General features: G+C 46.6%; 1 protein-coding gene across 5 annotated transcripts in view; it reads left to right on the plus strand.

The window, feature by feature from the left end:
• VTI1A (vesicle transport through interaction with t-SNAREs 1A) overlaps positions 1-17,918 on the plus strand; it is a 332,201-nt gene extending 314,283 nt beyond the window's left edge. For 3 of the 5 annotated variants that reach the window (XM_054581522.1, XM_054581523.1, XM_054581524.1), the window contains one exon: positions 15,341-15,426. Coding sequence is in view for 2 of the 5 variants with exons in the window: in XM_054581520.1 (XP_054437495.1) it covers positions 15,341-15,434 (94 nt within the window). In the remaining 3 variants the exon portion in view is untranslated. Of the gene's footprint in view, positions 1-15,340 lie in introns of all 5 variants that reach the window. The other 2 variants (XM_054581520.1, XM_054581521.1) reach the window with 1 other exon arrangement.
• Positions 17,919-18,292: the final 374 nt, after the last annotated feature.

Genomic DNA, 18,292 nt, shown 5'->3' on the forward strand with positions numbered 1-18,292 from the left:
GGAGGTGTGCAGTCCTGCTCATTATCACTGGAAAGGGGAACCAAAAAGCCAAGTAAAAAATTAAATTTTAATAATGCCAGTGATATTTTCTAAATCTTTCCTGACAGAAAGATTCTCATTATTTTTATCTGTCTCCGAGTAGGTTCTTTTAGTGCCATCTCAGAAATGGCCTCAGCTATGATTGTTTTCCAGGCTTTAAGGCATCTAAGAAACCAACTATATAGAGAGAGAAATATGCTTTAGATTGTTCAAGGAAGGCCCGTGACCGTGGTAACATTTCGGCTGGCATATCTGCAGCCAACATTTGCTGGGAACGCCTTCAGCTTTCACAAAAGAAGTCCATGTTGTTAAGACAATTGCTGTAAATCTCCCAAACAAAGGGGGTCCACAATTCATGGTATTTAGCTATGGGAGAAACCCACGGGCCCCCAAGTCCCAAGTGTGGGTTCCTTCTGGAAATCACCCCATGCCGGCCATGAAAGGAGCATGAAGGAAAAAAATGGAAATACTCTATTGTTTTGGGAAACGTGCAAACTTGCCTTTCCAAGGATCACATAGCACAGAATTGTTTGGGGATAAGAGGGAAAATGAAGCCAGAATCACTAAGCCAGGAGGGTGTGAATTCTTTTTCTTTTCTTAGTCCTTCGGGACCGAATATAAACCTGTCTTGGTCCCAAAAGGATTTATAGCAATTTACCAAAATATATACAAAACAATAGATTTTCTATCTATGAAATGAAGTCAAGAGTAAGGTTAGTATACAAACTGCGGCCTAGCCTGTCCACCGGTGAGAGGTGCGCCACAGATGAGCTCTAGGCTTCCTGGCAGCCGATTTGAAGAGGGAGACGGTTTCAGTTCCACATCAATATCCACAAGATAAAAACACAGCTCTTTCCCTGCCCGACGGGAGAGAATGCCTTCCCAAGGAAGCCATGGCAGGTACACCTGCTGGGCAGGGTAATAAACATGGTCAAGAGCATCCTTACAGAAAATATGAGTTCCATCAGGCTGTCTCTTCCTGCCCCCTGGGGAAGCTTCTGGCATTGCGCCCAGCACAATTGGAGCGCATACGCAAACCTAAACCACAGTGTGGGGCAGACTCACGGGGCTCTGCTACCCGAAGGGGGACCGCTAGTGTCTCCACGAGAGATTGACCCCATTCTTAGGCTCCTTGATCAACACAGTTCCTCAGCTAGATTTCTAATGAGTGTTCAAAAGGGGGACTTTGAGGTTGTCACCCGTGGCAAGAACCTGGAGTGGTACTACCTTATATTGTAATTAGGTGCCCTCATGTCGTCTGGTAGCCAGTGAGGGATTGGAATTCACCATCCACTTGTGAAAATTAAGACCAAGTACCTTGAGGCCAGTACCTCCAGAGAATGACAGAGAAAAACGTGGCTCCTTCTTTGCATTTTGGCTCAGCTCCCCTCAAGATCCCTCCTAAGTTAGAGTTGGTGTTTCTCATTTTTGCAGCTAAATAAAGGACCTGAGAAAGTGTTCAAAGGCCACTCTAATCTTGGGCAATTTATTGTCTTTATCTTGCTCTAGTCTGAAGACATGGTCCTCAGCGTCTTTTCTCAACGGTGCTTGGGTCACACATATTTACTCCCATTTTTGAGATGGGGAAACTGAGACATCTTTACTTGTTTGTCATAAGGTCACTCAACAGATAGAGTGTAGGGGCAATCCTGCAAACCCCTCTTTGTCACTCACCCTCTACCAGAGACCCCTCGGTTTCCCATCACAGGTCTCTTGGCTTATAAGTCACTGCGTGTAAGATGCACACCAATTCCCTGAGAATCGCCAGCCGGGCTGCGAAGGTCAAGGGGGCTGCAGATGTGCAAATATGCCTATAGTCCTGATCTACTTCTGTGCTTTTCATCACCTTGTGAGAGGGCCAGAAGGCACACACAGGCTGGATCGTGGCTTCTGTTAACCTCTCCCTGGCCTTTGACCCTGTGGTTAGGAATCAGTTATGAGCTAAGTTGGATGCAGTCAGTGTGGACCCTGGTTATTGGTGCTCACACCACTGAGCTTCAGAGTCTCAGAAGGTCAGGAGGTCTGGGCTATTCCCATCTCCAAGGGAATCTCGGGTAAAGCAGAGCAGAGACGCGCTCACCCACACATCCCCTTCCTTTCCATTTGCTCCTTTATAACTAGTCAGAGGTCACAGACTGAAGACCCACCCACAGCTGTGCTTGGGTTGGCCACCCAGTGTTTTGGAAAACTTTTGCTAATTTGCCAGTATCAAAAGCTTGGGAGATTTCACAGAACACAACTCCTAGCTGCTCTTGACAAAGCAGAAGATCGGGCTGCACTGAGCCCGCTTTGAGTCCCAACAGCAACCAGGAGCAGCCCCCCAATTTAGAAAAAGATCCAGCATTCCCCGTTCACCTGGCCCCTCTCCTGATGCCTGCAGCCCACAGACAGGAAGTCCTCTCTCCTCCCCAAAGGGTTTCCTTCCTTAGTTAGAAGAATAACACACATCCCCGGGCCAGCAGGTAACGTGGCTTCACCTGCACAGACCTGGGGATCCTGCTATCTGACCATCACCCCGCCCAGAGAACTATGAGTCAGCCATTGTGCTTGTCATTACTAAGCCTTCAGAGAACGCCTTCCTAACCCAGCGTTCACCTGCTCCAAAATGACTAATGCTGCTTTGGGATATGTAAAATCAGTTTAAGGTAAAAGACTGTGGAAGCAAAGACATATGTTTGAGCTGACAGCGCACACTCTGCTGGGTGTCTCATGCACCCTCCAACCAGGAGAACAGGGCAGCCCAGGGCTCAGCATCCACAGAAAGCCCCTTCACTGAACAGGGGGCACAAAGGGAGGAGCATTGTCCCAGGAACCCATGACTAGGGCCACCTGATGGAAGCTGGAAGCCTGAGGACCTGTCTGTTAGGCGCATGGTGGAGATGAAGCTGTTGAGCAGGTGGCAGGAGTGAGCCTCTGCAGCAAAGTAACAAAAGGCCCAAGAGACGGAGGAGCCGCCACCCAGGACCAGCCCTGTGGAGCTGTGAGTTAGGCCCGGTCCCACTCTGCTTGCCATGGAACCAAATCCAGACAAGAGAGAGGAGTTCCCATGTTACCATCTAGAATACGTCACCACATCCCTCAAGCGTTGACAGAGACACAGATGGCCAGTAAACATCTGCCAAAGTATTTTATTCCCCCTGACATCAGGAAAGAACAAATGTATAAATCCATGGCTATTAGGAGATAAGTATCTAACGTCAGATCTTGCAGGACGTAATGCTAAAGCCCATCACAAAAGCCAACACAGCCGTGTCTGAACCAATGTGACCTCAACCAGCCGTGATGCAGAAGAGGCCTCTCGGCTGTCAAGGGGTGTCCCCAGGGGAACTACCACAGCGGGAAAGGGCAGCCTTTGCCTTCCTGGGCACCTGACTCACTGAGGAGCTGCTGAAAATGGGGCTTCCAGGAGAGTGGCTCGGTCTGGACCCCACAAGGCATGCGAACCAGGGCCGGCCCTGGGATGTGTCCCGCAAGAACCTGTAGGCTTCCAGGCCCACGCTCCTGTGGCGGGGCTTTCTGCAGGGGGCGGGAGATGGCCAAACAAGCAGTACTTTCAGAGCTCATTGTGGGGAGATCAGTGAGTAATTACAGGAGTGGAGTGATAATAGTTATTATACCGAGCAGTTACTATTGCCAAGCACTGATGATCTAAGCACTTCATGTTGAATTAACTCATTTATTTATTAATGGAATTCATTGACCGAGGCACTGCTATTATTAGCCCCATTTTTCTGATGTAGAAACCAAAGCATTGGTTCTTTGGAACTTTCAGATTCTTTGTGTCGGTACTTTTGTATTTCTTTTGTAAACAGAGGACTAAAGGAGGATTGTTCACTTTTTATTTTGCTGAGTAAGAGAATAATTTCCAAGGAGACAGTCCCTTTCCAATGTCTAAGTAAGGACATTGGGAGGAAAAACATTGCCATCTACTATCACCGTCATACCACAAAATAAAGAACTTTTTCACCTTGAAAGACTCAAAAGGACATCCTCTCAGAGACGTAATGAAGTTACTTGCTTAAGGTCGCACAACTAGTGTGCGGCAGACCCTGCATTTGGGTCCAGGCAGTGTGACTCCAGAATGAAGGCGGCTGAACAGCTGCTGCCCAAATGTAATTCATGGCTTCTCTGGAGGGTAAAGAGAGGGAGGGCCCTCAGCCAGGGAGGAGCTGTAGGCAGTAGGGTTGCTTCATAATCCAGGGGCAGGACTTAGTGGGAATGGGGACCCTCCCTCAGGGCACCCAGCAGGAGGCAGAGGAGCGAGGGGGAGAAGCACCTAAAATGGGAGGTCAGGTAGGGGGTCCTCCTGCCTGGACACCAGCGATGGCCTGGCTGCCCTGAGAACGCCATCAGGGCCACATCTGGACTAGACCTTGCCCTTTCTCTGGGTGGGTCTCAGCCACTAAGTCTGGGTCCTAATAAATCAGGATCATTCTGAAGATTAAATAGCATCACAGACACAGTGAACATTCAAGACCAGAAAAAGACACCCTGTCTTTTTAAGATTGTCTAGAAGTTATACATCACTGTCCACACCTCATTTGTAGAATACTTGGGAAAGACCCCTATATTACATTGTATGGATGTCTAAACTCAAAACCAGAGAACTTCAGTCCTTTTCCAAGATCACACAGCAAGTCTGATTTTCTTTTCCGTCTAGCACTCTATTTCAACAGATGCCTTAAATTAACCTTCAGCAGATCTGGAATCTTTCTATGGTATATCCCCTCATCTGAATGCTCGCTGATGTAGACATAATAAAAAATTGTGTGGTACAAAGTCGCTGGGCAATGGGTGGTCCTTGGTGAGCCGCCCCCTAGAGGATGCTTGCCATTCTCTCTGCCCCCAAATCTGGTGAGGGATCAGGTGATCATGTGTTCACCTAAAAGACAGAGGCTGAAAAGACACAGCCAATGTGCCTGTGACTGAAGAGAGCTGATGAAATATGTTTCTGAATAAAAATGAGTAGGATCTTTGTAATTTATGGTATATTTATTTACACTAGGTTAATTAGTGTTGTATACTTTCAACAAAAGTGAACTTGGGTGCCCCATCACTTATAGTCTATGGAGGAGACTATAAAGATGAAGCTGTCAGACTTGTCCTTCACACAACCCAGGAAAGCCTGCTAGAGAACATTAGGCATGCTGGTTAGATAAATAACCCCCTTGGGACGTGTGTGTCTTATGGGGATGCAAGGTAAGACTGGCGAGGGGGTCAGGTCTTCCAGTAACTTCTCTGTGGAAATGAGGGTGATAATAGTCTCCACCTCATAGGATTGCTGTGCGGGTTCAACAAAGTGTAGAAAAAACCAGAACAGCACCTGGCCTGGAGTAAATACCCAGTTCATAGGGGCTGCCAGTGTGGTGTTGCTGAGCCATTGTCATTGGCATTACTGTCGTCATTATTGCTGTCACCATGGGCCCCACTCTGTAATGGCCAAGGAAGGCCACCAGACACCGGAGCTGGGTGTGATGTTCTAGCTCCAGGGTTCATGAACCTTTCCGTTTCTAGGACTGGAACTTTTTCTTTTTAAATAGTTTCATCCACTTTTTATTTTGCCAAGTAAGAGTAATTTCAAAGGAAAGAAAGTACATTTCCAAAGACCAGATAAGGACATCAAGGACCATACCCACCATCTACTTCACCATCACTCCGTAAACCAAAGGACATGTGAACAGTAAAACGGGGAAGGACATGATCTCAAAGAAAAGGAAAGTCCTTTAAACCCAGTCATCTTGCTTCCAGGAGAGCGCTGCCTTTTCTGGGAGCCACCTTCACTTTACACAGAAGTGGGACTGGACGGGGCCCAGTAGCACGTGGGGACCACTGCTAGGTTTTGAGTGGTGTTCCTTGGTTTTGCTGAGCCAGGTCCCGATGAGCAGCAGACATTTTCTGATGGCTATTGTGTGCAGTCGCCCTCATGGCACTGGCCCTCAGATGAGCGTGAGTATGAGCCCTGACCGGCTCATGAGAGTTGCTGGGCATCATCCCACAAAGCAAAAGGTCTCCGGTTCGATTCCTGGTCAGGGCACATGCCTAGGTTGTGGGTTCAGTCCCCAGTCAGGGCATATACAAGAGTCAACCAATTGATGCTTCTCTCTCACATCAATGTTTCTCTCCCTCTCGTTCTCCCTCCCTTCTCCTGTCTCAAAAAATAAATAAAATCTTTAAGAGAATGAATATGACAGTTAAACAAGGGGCCTGCGGGTCTGAAGACCAGGCTGTACCCCACGTGGTTGACCTTGGGCACCTCCCTTTCACCTCTCAGGCCTCGGGGGCCCTCACCTCTAAAATGAACAATCCAAAGGAGGGTGTGGAGACCTTTTTTCCACCTCTGGCTGTCTGCAAGCCTGGGAGGGATTAAGTATACCTGGCGTTTCCAGACCATCATTATTTAATTCTCAAGTTCTTTCCAAGCACCTTTGATTAAAGTGAGCTGCCTTGATCCTACCTGAAAGACTGGGAGCCAGCAAAGCCACTTGCCAGGCCCCCTGCCATCTAGTCCATATTGAAGAGTGACAGCGGCCCCGGTGCCCAGGCTGAAGTTCGATGTATGTGCTTGGCAGTGGAGGGTACAATGTAATTACACATCACTGATCAAAACCCATTGGACTTACCTGTGCGCTCTGACAGGTATGTGCTGGCTGCCTTCCCAGGCTAGGAAAGGCACCCCAAGCCAGCCAGTGGTCACTCTGCCTTTGCTTTTGATGTTTATGACACCCCCTCAGAGAGAAGGCTCGGCCCTCCTGGGGGGAGTGTCACCACGAGGCCCAGAAAGACACTGGTCTGTGGGAACACGAGGCCTGGGGGGCTTGAGGTGGAGGCCCCTTCCAGGGCCCCTGCCTCCCCCTTCCCCACCAGCCACAGGAAGTTTCCCAGGCAGCTTCTCAGTCTCTGACAACTTCCCTCCTGCCTCTCACCTTTCCTGAAATGCCATCTCCTTTCACAGAATTACTTGCCAACCGCGCACATGTGGCAAAGGGCTTTATGTTTTCAAAGGGCTTTATAATCTTTAATGAGCTAATCCTCTTCTCCCTGGGGTGGGTGGTGAGCTGGCTGGTCCTGCCTGGGGAGAAACTGAAACCCAAGAATCATGGAGTGACTTGCTCCAGGTCACCCCAGGCAAATCCAGAATTGTGGGCACACGACAAATTGTCCTGGCGCTGGCATTATTCTAATTATGGCCTTTGTTGTCAGGCTTCTATAATTGATTGCTCATTGTGACACCAAAGCTCCCACAGGGCAGGGACTCTAGGTTTCCTTTTCTCTTCAGAGGGACTTGGCCAGACCTGCCACACCCGTCTGGGCATGGTCCAAGGACCACCACGTTTTCCAGCACAGGCGGGCCTGCCTCAGAGAGCTTTTAGCTTCTAGACCAGAGGTGCGCAAACCACAGGTAACAGATCCCAGTCTAGCTCACTGCCTGTTTTTGTATGGCCCGTGGGATAAAAATGGCTTTTACATTTTTAAATGGTTGAAAGAAAATCAAAAGAAGAATATTTATTGATAGGTAAAAATTATACGAAATTCAAATCCCAGTGTCTGTGAATAAAGTTTTATTAGAACACAGTCATACTCACTCATTAACATATTGTCCACAGCTGCTTTTGCATAAGGGCAAAGTTGAGTAGTTGTGATGGGCTATAGGTTCCACAAAGCCTACAATATTTACTGTTATGTGTTGAATTGTGTTCTCTCCTCCTCACTCCTTTCTCCCAAATTTTATGTTGAAGTCCGAACTTCCAGTATCTCAGGACATGACCTTATTTGAAAATAGAGTCTTAACAGGAAGCATACTGACCTAGGGTGGTCCCCTAATCCAATGAGACTAGTGTCCTTATTAAAAGAGGAAATTTGGATATGGATGCACACACAGGGAAAATGCCATGTGAGGATGAAGGCAAAGACTGGGGTGATGCTTCCAAAGCCAAGCAACCTCCAGATGGCTAGCAGACCACCAGAACCTGGGAGAGGAGCCTCGAACAGACTCTCCCTCATCGCTCTCAGGGGGAACCACCCCTGCCAACACCTCCATCTCAGACTCCTGGGCTCCAGAACGGTGATACCATTGACTTCTGTTTACGCCACCCAGTTTGTGGAACTTTGTGATGGCAGCCCTGGCCAAGTAAGACATTTACAATCTGGTCCTTTACAGAAAAAGTTTTCTGGTCTCTATTAAACTACGTAAATGTTTGGAAAAGGGATAAAGCTACTCTTGTCCTCACTCAGGGCCTAACCTAGATGTGCTGGAGCTCAGGTAGTGGCTCCCGTGTCCTGGGTTCCTTGCTGGAGAGCATGCTCATTTTGCCACCTCCCAAACCTTAATTCTCCTGTGTCCTATTTCCTCAGGCCCCCCTGGATGAACTGACCACTCCTAAACTGGGTCAGTTAACACAGACTATTAACAATGGAGGTGACTCAGTAAGTTAGCCCAGAGATAACGTCTGGTTTCCCTCCTATTTTAAATGTCTCATCCCAGAGGCAGGAGTCTTGTAGGACATGCCCCCTCAGTTCCCTCATCTCACACGGCTTTGGGCAGCTGCCTGCTCTGCTCGTGGCTAGAAGTTCTCATTCTGAAATGAAAGGACCAACAGCTCCTGAAGCCTGTCAGCCCACAGCTGTCTGCAAAGCTTTCACAGAATCAGGCTGGGATGGTCCCGTCCTTTGTACAGATCTGTGGTAACTGTGTGGTGCAGCAGTAGGGGGCAGGCAGAGGCCTAGAGAGCTATCACCTGAAGGCCAAGATGGGACAGCCAGGTCCATGTCCTGCTCTGGATGCTAGCGCTCTGTGTGTCTATGTCCAAGGGCTGCAGTAACACAGTACCAAAACCTAGGAGGCCTAAAATAGACATGCATTCTCCCACAGCTCCGGAGGCTTCAAGTCTCAAATCAAGGAGTTGGCAGGGCTCTGCAGAAGGGCCCTTCCTTACCCTTTCCATCCTCTGGTGCCCCAGGTATTCCTTGGCATGTGGAGCATGACTCCAATCTCTGCTTCTGACACCACCTGTTTTTCTCTGTGTTCTCTGTGCCCTCTCTTCTAATAAGGATATCAGTCATTGGATCTAGGGCCTACCCTATGTCTAGGGTGATTTTATCCAAGATCCTTAACAAATTACATCTGCAAAGACCCTATTCTCAAATAAGGTCACATTCTGAGGTCCCTGGTGGACATGAATTTGGAGAGAGACACTGTTCAACTCAGTACGATGAGTACAGGTCAAAGTGAGAGAAGTCCCAACCAAACTTCTGGACCAGAAGCAGACATGTGACTTAAGCTGGTCCAATAGAATGAATCCCTAGAAGCTTTGTTTGGAATGCTGGGTCGTCTTGCTCCTGTAACTGGCTAGTTTAAATGTGTCTCTTCAGGTATCAGGCACCCAGTGGGATCTAGGGGCTCAAATGATGTCTTCAAGAGTCTCTCTTTCCCCATCTCTGGGCTCTGATGCTCTGCATCCTTCAGGCAGGCCCCCTGCTCCGTGGCAATGAGAATGGTCCCCAGCAGATCTAAGTTCCCATTTCTTTTTCATAGTCGATCCCATTAAAGAGAGGACCTTTTTCTTGGTTTTCCAGGAAAAAAAATCCTCAAAGAACTCTCTTGGCTTGGGTGGCATGCCAGTTCCTGATCAAATGTTGTGCAAAGGATAGAGGGCTGTAAGTAGTTGGATCTGCCTGGGTCATATGTCCACCTGTGGCTGGGGATTCCTTCCAAAGATGCAGGACCTATAAGACCCTTGGTGGGCATTAGCAGATGGTATACTATCCATACTAACAACTCTAGCTCAGAGATGTCCTACTCTGAAAATAATCCTTCAAAATAAAGTTAGTATTAGAGGCTGATAACAATGAACCATCTTCTCTTATTCCTGTTTTTATTTCTTTTAACAATCCATTGAATTGGATATAGACCTTAGAGAGCCTTTCCCTGGGCCCTTGTTTTGGGAGAGTTTCCAGAGCAACAGGTATAAGTTCCTTTGCACAGAGTTCATCTCATGCTCTTGTGGCTGCTAATTGTCCTGCCCATTGTTGCTGTTCTGGCAGAACCCAAAGGTGGGCATCATTATTCAGGCCTGGTCGGCCAGGCAGGAAAAGCATGTCCAGGATGGGGCACTGAACCTGTAGAGTGTCATGCACTCTCCAGCTAATGAATGCAGGCTTGTAAAAGGGTTTGGACACTGCTGGCATCCTTAATAGGAGGTGGCTAATAGCTGACTTCTAAAGCTGTGCTTGTCTACAGCAGCCCTTGGAAATCAGGAAAAGTACTGCATGGGCCTTCAGGTAGCACATGGAGATAGAGTCTCTCACTCATGCATTCTGCAAGTTGTTTTTTTTGTTTTTGTTTTTGGGTTTTTTTTTAAGACTATCTATGCCAAGCTCTGTTTTAGGCACTGGGAATGCAAAAGACAAAGGAGATTCAGACCCTAGAAGGTCCACCTTTTATTGGAGAACCCTGCATAGAAACAGAAAATCATGCAACTGTCTAGTAAGTGGAGTAGTAAGAGAGATGCATGGGGAAATTAAGAGTGAAAGAGGGGTATGGTCAGGAGATTCTTCTTTTCCCTACCTCTTCCAAAGTAAGGAAAAGAGATCAAAAACTGCATTTTGGGATCAGGGTGTATCCACCTAAAAATGCTTTTTGGTCATAAATAACGAACTCCTCACTCAAACAGACTTGAAAAATAGAGTTAATTTATTTTTCAAATAACTAACAGGTCAAAGGAAAGGTGATTCGACACAGAGGCTCATCATGTCTTCAGGACTCAGCTTCCTATTTCTCTGCCATACTTTCAATCCTCTGTCTTCTGTGAGTCAGTTTCTTTCTTAGACTGATTTTCCTCTTGGAAACAAAATGGCTGCAGTAGACCCAGGCCTAACATCCATACGCCAACAGTCCAGATGACCCAGAATTGCAGTCAAAGCTTCTTACATTCCCTCTATTGTACTGGGTGAAGTTATAATGCCTACTCCAGTTACGGTGGCCAAGAGCATGGAACACACTGACTATCTTAACCTAGGTCACAGCTGTACCCCTGGAGAAGGGCTTGTGTCAAATGTTTGGAATGAATAAATGAATGTATCCAACATATATCTGTCTGCTGTACCTGGAAGGCAGAGTGCCTAGCTGAACCTTCTGAAACATCACGTGTGATACCATCGTTCATCAGCACACAGTGGCATTGGTTATAGCTACAAGAAACTCCAGTCTTCAGTGAGGCACTATGACCAAATATGGATGGAAGAGGATCCCAGCTTTTGAAAACCAAGAGGCAAAAGCCTGTTTCTTAAAGAAAAGTCCTATCAATCCTCATTATACTTTGGCTTCTGGAACACATTAAACCAGAGTCTCACTTGGCTTGGCTGAACACCCCATATTGTTGGAAAATGGGAGTGGGTAGTGTATCACTCAGGATGGTTTACATCATGCTGCAGTGACAAACAACTCCCAAATCTCATTGGCTTAATACACATCCATGGTGAGTCCAGGTGAGTCTCCAGGGCAATGGCCCTCCATGTGGTGATGCCGGGATTCAGACAGAAGGGATCTCCACCATCTGGCAACTGCATTCCTGGAGCCTACAGCCTCCCAAGTCAGAACAGCAAGGGAAGAGTCCGCTGGAGAGTCAAACACTTGGCTCACATTTCATTGACTGGAACAAGTCACATGGCCACAAGTAACATCAAGGGACTGGTAAGGGCAGTCTGAGCCCAGAAGTGGGGAACTGGGTATTGGCGAATGCTGGGAAGGCCCGCTGCAGTGGAATTCCTGGGCCCCTCAACTGACAGCAGAGAACTAAGCCAGGTGTCACAGCAGCCTACTGCACGTTAACCAGTCTTCTGCGATTCCGGCTGCCACACGTAGTAGCTTGTTTCCAGGGGGGAAAGAGACTGGCAAAGGAAAGATGAGCTGCTCCCCGGTTCCCCACACAGGATCAGTATTTTCAATAGTACTTTGTGAGTTCAGCCTCAAAGTAAATGGTTAATTCATCTTGTATCAACAGCACTGTGATTCATAATGTAAACTTGGAGAATCCTTGATGTTTTGGGCCCACATTCCTTTTAATTTGGCTCTGCATTCTTTTAAAGCCACAGTGTGCTCACTTAATAGAATGCAGCATGCAAATGCACAAGTTTTTGCCTGGAGGCAATTTAGCCTGGCTGGTTCAATGGATGTCTTCTTTCAAGTGTATATTCTTTCTTAAATTATTTACTGGGTAAACACACTTTGCATTTTCAAAAGGGAGATTAAGTCTGCTTGCTGCATACCTAGTTGAACAGAAATCCCACCCACCACCCCCGTGCCCCAAAGTTAAGAAGAAAGCTGTTTTGGGCCTTCCCAAAGTTCCTTCTCTGGCTCTCTAACTGGGAACCCCTCTTCCCCACTGTTTTTCTGATTCTCTCCAAACGTTGCATTCCTTTCTGCTTTGCCTACAGCAGTACCTGCCAGCAGCCCCTGGCTCTGACCGTACTCAGGCTGCCACACAGCATGGCCCACCAATGCCAGCCTTTCTCCTCCACATGCCCCAGATTGGCTCAGTCCTGTCTACTCAAGGGCCCCAATGGCTCATTTTTCCCATTCTTAGCAGTGCTGTATTTCCCCAACACCTTTGAGATCCATAGCTGGGTTGATGGCCTGGCCAGAGCCAGGCTTACTTCCCACTCCGTCTGCTCCAACTCTTTTTGCTCTCTAAACCCTTCATCCCAAATATCTACCAGCCTTTGTTTTAAAGCAAATGCTCTGTCCTGCCGACCTCCTCAATCCACCACCAACACACCCCTCACTTGTATGAGGACCATCGTTTCTCCAGGCATCACAGAGAAGAACCAGTAGTGCTCTGAGAATGCATGGTGGTGTGAAGTGCCATCTTTGGGGGTTTATTTCAACTTTTAACTTAAGCCTTTCCTACACAGACTCCCTGACATTTTCCTGCAAATTAAATTTACACAGATCTTCATTCTTCCTTGAATGGAAAGATGGCAGTTATGGGGGCTGCATTCTTTCATTATCACCTTTTGGACAGTTGTATGTGTCAGTAACTGTGCCGTGCACTGGGCCTGGAGAGGGAGTGAGCAATTCAATCTTTCTGATCCTCCGTGACCCGGTGGGGAGGTCGCCTGTCTTGGAATGGGGTGTCTGTTCAGTGAACTAATGATATAAGCTGCCAGGAAAGATGGGTGAAGTGCACACCTCTTTGCCTTGGGATGAGGGGAGCCCAATTAGGAAGGCCACAGAAGAGCTGAGAATTTAGGATTCCTGTGCATTTGTTTTCCTAACCATGCCTCAGATTAAACAAGTAACATCCACAGTTAATCCTTTATAAATGAGCATCATGGATGCCTTGGGGCCCTCAACCCACAAATAAAATGGTTGTCAACCAAGAGACATGCTACCGAGTAGTACTTAAGGCAGAATTTTAAAGAGTTTTCATGCTTTTAATCTGTTCACTGCTGAGTTTCAATTTTGCTGATTTCCTTTGCAAGTCTGATGCGGGTGACTGTGGTAAATAGAGATTGTGACAGTGACGTGGGCGCACAGGATGTGCAGGGACTGTTCTGAAGACTTCTGGCCCTTTCAGAGAAAAGGGGGAAAAATCAATTTGGGTTTTCCATCAAGCTACCAACTAGCACCAATCAATGTTAATAATTAGCCCCACTTTAACAAGCTGTGAAGTCCTGTTCTTATTTATTTATTTTGGAGGTGGAGAATCTTCCTGCCTCCCGAGTAAATATGGCCTGTTAAGTCTGAATTAGCTGTCATCGCAGAAGAATTAATGTCGGGGCGCAGCCTTTCTAGTGGGGAAGGGGAGAAATAAACGAGACAGATCTTTGCTGAGCCGTATGTGATGAATGAGGACCGAGCGGATCATTCATCTCCTTCCAGGAAAGTGGACACAGGCACTAAAGCAGTTTTGCGGAAGACGTGTCAGCAAATGTGATCATTTTGTAACCTGTCAGGAAGAGAGGGAGCTAGTCCTTCCAGGGGGCAAAAGGGAGTAAGCCTGTCTGATGTGATGGTCTCCATCCATCCATTTAGGTTTGGGCAAGAAGGGGGTGGGCAAGGAGGAATCCACAAGGGTGTCGTCATCCCTCCAAGAAAGAAACTTATCCAGAAGCTAGAAAAGGCTGAGAACATCCTGCAAACATTTCTTCTCAAAGATGTGAAATAGAGGGGACGGGTCTCTGTTAAACTGGGTACCTTGCTAGTCCCACCTAGCTCTTCCTATGGACGGAGGCCCAGGCCAGTGACTTGTGTCTAGACTAAGACAGCAGCCTTTTTAGTTCTTGATAGTTGGAGGACGGGCAGACAGGGTTTGCTGTAGGGTCTTAGCCATGTGGACAGCTAGCCAGACTGCCAACCACTCTCTCTCTATTTTTGTGTGGTTGGTTCTGTGGGAGTGAGTGTGGGTGAGGCTGTTTGATCTCAGTTCCCATTGAAAGTCTCAACAAAGCATTCTGATGTTTAACCACTTCTCTCAGAATGAGGTAACAAATTATGAAACAACTTCATCAGAAGCTCTCTGTGGGCATCTTGGAGCAGGTCTCTCCACTCCAATTCTCTGTCTGAGTTTCAAGTTCCCCATCAGCATTTGGCAAAGCCAGAGCTGAGGGGGATGGTGTCTCTGGAGGTGAGAGCCCACCAACTAAAGCCTATGAGGCACCGGAGTACTTTGTATTGTTTCTCATTTTTACATTTCCATCTTTTTTTTTAATATGGAATAAATGTAACATTTTCTCCCAGCATCACAGAGCGTGAGCCTCAGTGACAGATGATGGTTTCACAGCCTGAGCTGCAAGCTTGACACTTGCTTCTTAATCCTGCCCTCTTCTTCCTAAGTCTCTTTTTTACTTCTCCCCAGGTATTTTGATATAGGTAAGTACCCACTGACATATGTTTCCTTGGAGTCATTTACCTTAACCAGAAACACTGCAAAAAAAATGAGGCTTGTCTCACATTTTACATTAAAAAGAGAAGCCCTCATGGGGCCCTTGATCACTTAAAGATTACTACATGGCATTGCGAACCTAGAAAACCATTTGATTCACGTTCGCTTCACATGAAGCATTTCTCTGGGTGCAGTGTGACAATCACTGTGTAGTTGTTCATTTCGTATGGATGGTTTGTAGAGCCAAAAAGCTGTATGGTCACACACACACACACACGCACGCGCGCGCGCCCCACATCAGGCTCCCCACCCTGACCTGTGAAGCCCTCATTTGATTAGTCACCTTGATCTTCAATGATCTTTGTCAGAATGTCCTCCAATCACATGTATGAATTTCTTTTTCCTTTTCTGTCTCCTAGAATCATCCAGAACCGCATCCTGGTCGTCATCCTGGCCATCACCCTGGTTGTCACCATCCTGATGGCGATCATTTTTTCTGTCAGAAAACACTGATGTATCTGCTCTCCCTTGATAAACAGCAACAGCGGCTTGTTCTGAGTAATTAAGACAAAACGGCCACATGAATCATCCTTTTGCGCTGACAGGCCCTGAATGACCCTCTTTCTCTCTCACCACTGTACAGCTGAAGTGCAAAGAGTGTAAAAAATATTTTTTATTCTTGTTTGCATGTGGGTTGGTTTCCTTTTCTAGGTTTGTCTTCACCCAGGTTTGTTTTTATGGGGGAAGGTGAGTGTTTACTTGCCTTTTGGTCATTTCATCTACTGACCAAAATAGCCTTGGTGACGTTCTTCCTTGCCCTGTGCACATGTCAGGGGTCATGATTTGGGAGAGGACATAATGAGTCTGTCACGGGAGCTTCTGATGGGCTGTGCTGTTTGTCACACACTTCTTGTCACCCAATTGCCCTTCTGTGATGTCCAAGGATAAAAATGCAGAGAAAAGCAGGGGTCGGAGCCAGCAACTGGATTCAGCAAACCAGCCCTGTTCCTACCCCAGCATAATGAATATAGTCAACCTGCCTGAATGCTTTCATTGTAAAGGTGGGTATTTAATGTCAGTTGTGCAGGAAATTGACTTAGCACTTTCTCTGTTTTTCTACGCATATTTTTTTTACACCCAAGACTATTTTTGCTGAGCCTGCCCAATATCCACTTTTCACAACTTTGATTACTGGCTTCAAGAAATAGTTCCATACCTTCCCAAAATCCCATACTCCCCAGAACTTGCTGGCAAAGTGAGTCCTGGCACTGTATTTAATTGTGACCTCCTCTCCCCTGACCTATGTAAGCATTCCTGTATCCTTTCGGTTTTAATATTTGCACTGCCAAAAGCAGCCCTCATACATGCAAAAGGTCTGACAAGGTTCTCTCCACATCCATTTCAGTATGTAAAGAGAACATGAATATTTCAGGAAGAGCAAGAACATGACTCCATCAGTGTGAAATTTCAAATGTGATTATAAATATGGTAGAGTCCTATAGGATGATCCACTGGAAATAAACTTTATGGAAAAAAAAGGTGCACTGACCTCCTTTAAAAGAAAGGGGTTGCAGCGTGTTGCAAAAAGACAGCTTAGGTTTTTTACTAACAAATGTCAGCCTAGCCTTCTGAAAGTCACTATGTATTCAAATCTCTAACGTGCTTTGTGATTTTCTTCGCTTTCTTTTTGTCCAAGGTAATTGGGAATTGCGTTCAAAATGAGTTCATTTGTGGTAAGGCTTCAGTTGCCCAAGCTGAAGTCACTCTCCTTCTAGTCATGAAGCAAAATGTGTTTTTCTTTAAGACTTCATAAGCACTTACAGGGTCCATACTATCTTTTGAATATAATTGGACACTTTGAATCCTTGAAAACCGAACCTGTTCTCTTCATAAAAAATGCTAACCACCTGTGCCCATGGATGGAGATCACCTAGATGCAGCAATTAATTTTTTTCCCTTCCAACTCAGAAGAGAAACATTATGGCTTAGGGAGGAAATGCAGAATGGCAAAATGCACCAGAGAAATAGTACTTATTGAAGCAGGCCAGGACCTGCATGCGTTCAGACAAATCATTTAGTATTGTGTAAATAGAGCCTCAGCCTTTACTTTGCAGGGATGGTGTGAGATTTTGACAGAGTGAAATAAGACAGCCAAGTAGTGGGAAGGCTGTACTGATTTTCCTATCAGCTTAAGAGATCCACTCAGCAAGAATCTTTTATTCTGATAGTGGAATTTGGTATGTGCTAAACACATCAAAGAAACTATTTAAAAGCAAGAAAACCAACCCACTTCCTTCTCGTTCTGAAACACTAATGGTGGGTAAGTAGTATCCCAGCCTCTCTGGTGGCTTCCTTCGAAACCCTTGATCTTACCTCAAGTGCGTAACCAGTCCTCTGGCTATACCTCATGTTTCCAGACTCTTCCCAAGGCCATGTTGATCTGATCATCTCAACTCTCCAGCTCCTTAGTATTTCACTAAAGCCTTGTTTTTGTGTTGAAGTAGATGAAGGGAGAAGAGGTGTGCTGCTCACCTCTTAATGGCCTTTTCTTTGGGGTTCTATCTCTTTATCAGCTCTTGCCTGAGATTTTGCCCCAATTCAACATTGAGAGTGGAAAGAATATGAACAGATAACCCTTGGTCTAATGGCCCCACCAAACCCCCCTTGAGAGCGATCCCCTAACCTGACATAGTGTGTGCCTTGTAGGAAGGAAGCTGGTCCAAAGGTCCCCTGAACTCATTGCCTGGCCTTCCTGGGTGCTGTAGGAGCAGTTCAAAGGAGCCCTCAGACAGGTTGTTCCTACTTCCATGCTCTTCCACGCTTCACTGGAGAAGGAAGAAAGCCCACAAATTCGAAGCAGGTGAAAGGTTCTAGGAACTTAATATATAGACTTCACTTGATGAGTATGTCTAAAGTTAGGAATATTGCTTAAAATGATGTTCAATGCGGGGTTGGGGGGGTAATGATGAAGATGCAGAGGAGGAAGAGGAGGAGGAAGCCATTGCCATATAAAATTCACTGCAGACTCAACAGTTTCCCTGACAGAATAAATAAGGCAGACACTACCCTGCTCCAGAATCAAAAGCGATTTAATTAAAGTCTCTTAAGTTGTAAAGAGTTTTAAATGTTCCACGTTGAAGGCGAATGCCTGCAAATGCAGTGGGCTTGACGTCAGCTGCCTGCCTGGGCTGGGAGGCCATTTGCTATTCTGTTTAAGGCAGGCTGGATTGTCTTATTTTGGAACCAGCTTGGTGGGGGGTTTGCTTTGCTACTGCTTCTGAGCCCTGAGCTTCAAAGGCTGAAATTAATGGTGAACAAAATTGTGCAGCTCTGGCCGTCCCATGCGGGGCAAGCCCATTGAGGGTTATCAT

The sequence above is a fragment of the Pteronotus mesoamericanus genome, unplaced genomic scaffold (assembly GCF_021234165.1).
Source record: "Pteronotus mesoamericanus isolate MK-2021 breed Mesoamerican mustached bat unplaced genomic scaffold, CSHL_Meso_final contig_657, whole genome shotgun sequence".
Taxonomy (NCBI): Eukaryota; Metazoa; Chordata; class Mammalia; order Chiroptera; family Mormoopidae; genus Pteronotus; species Pteronotus mesoamericanus.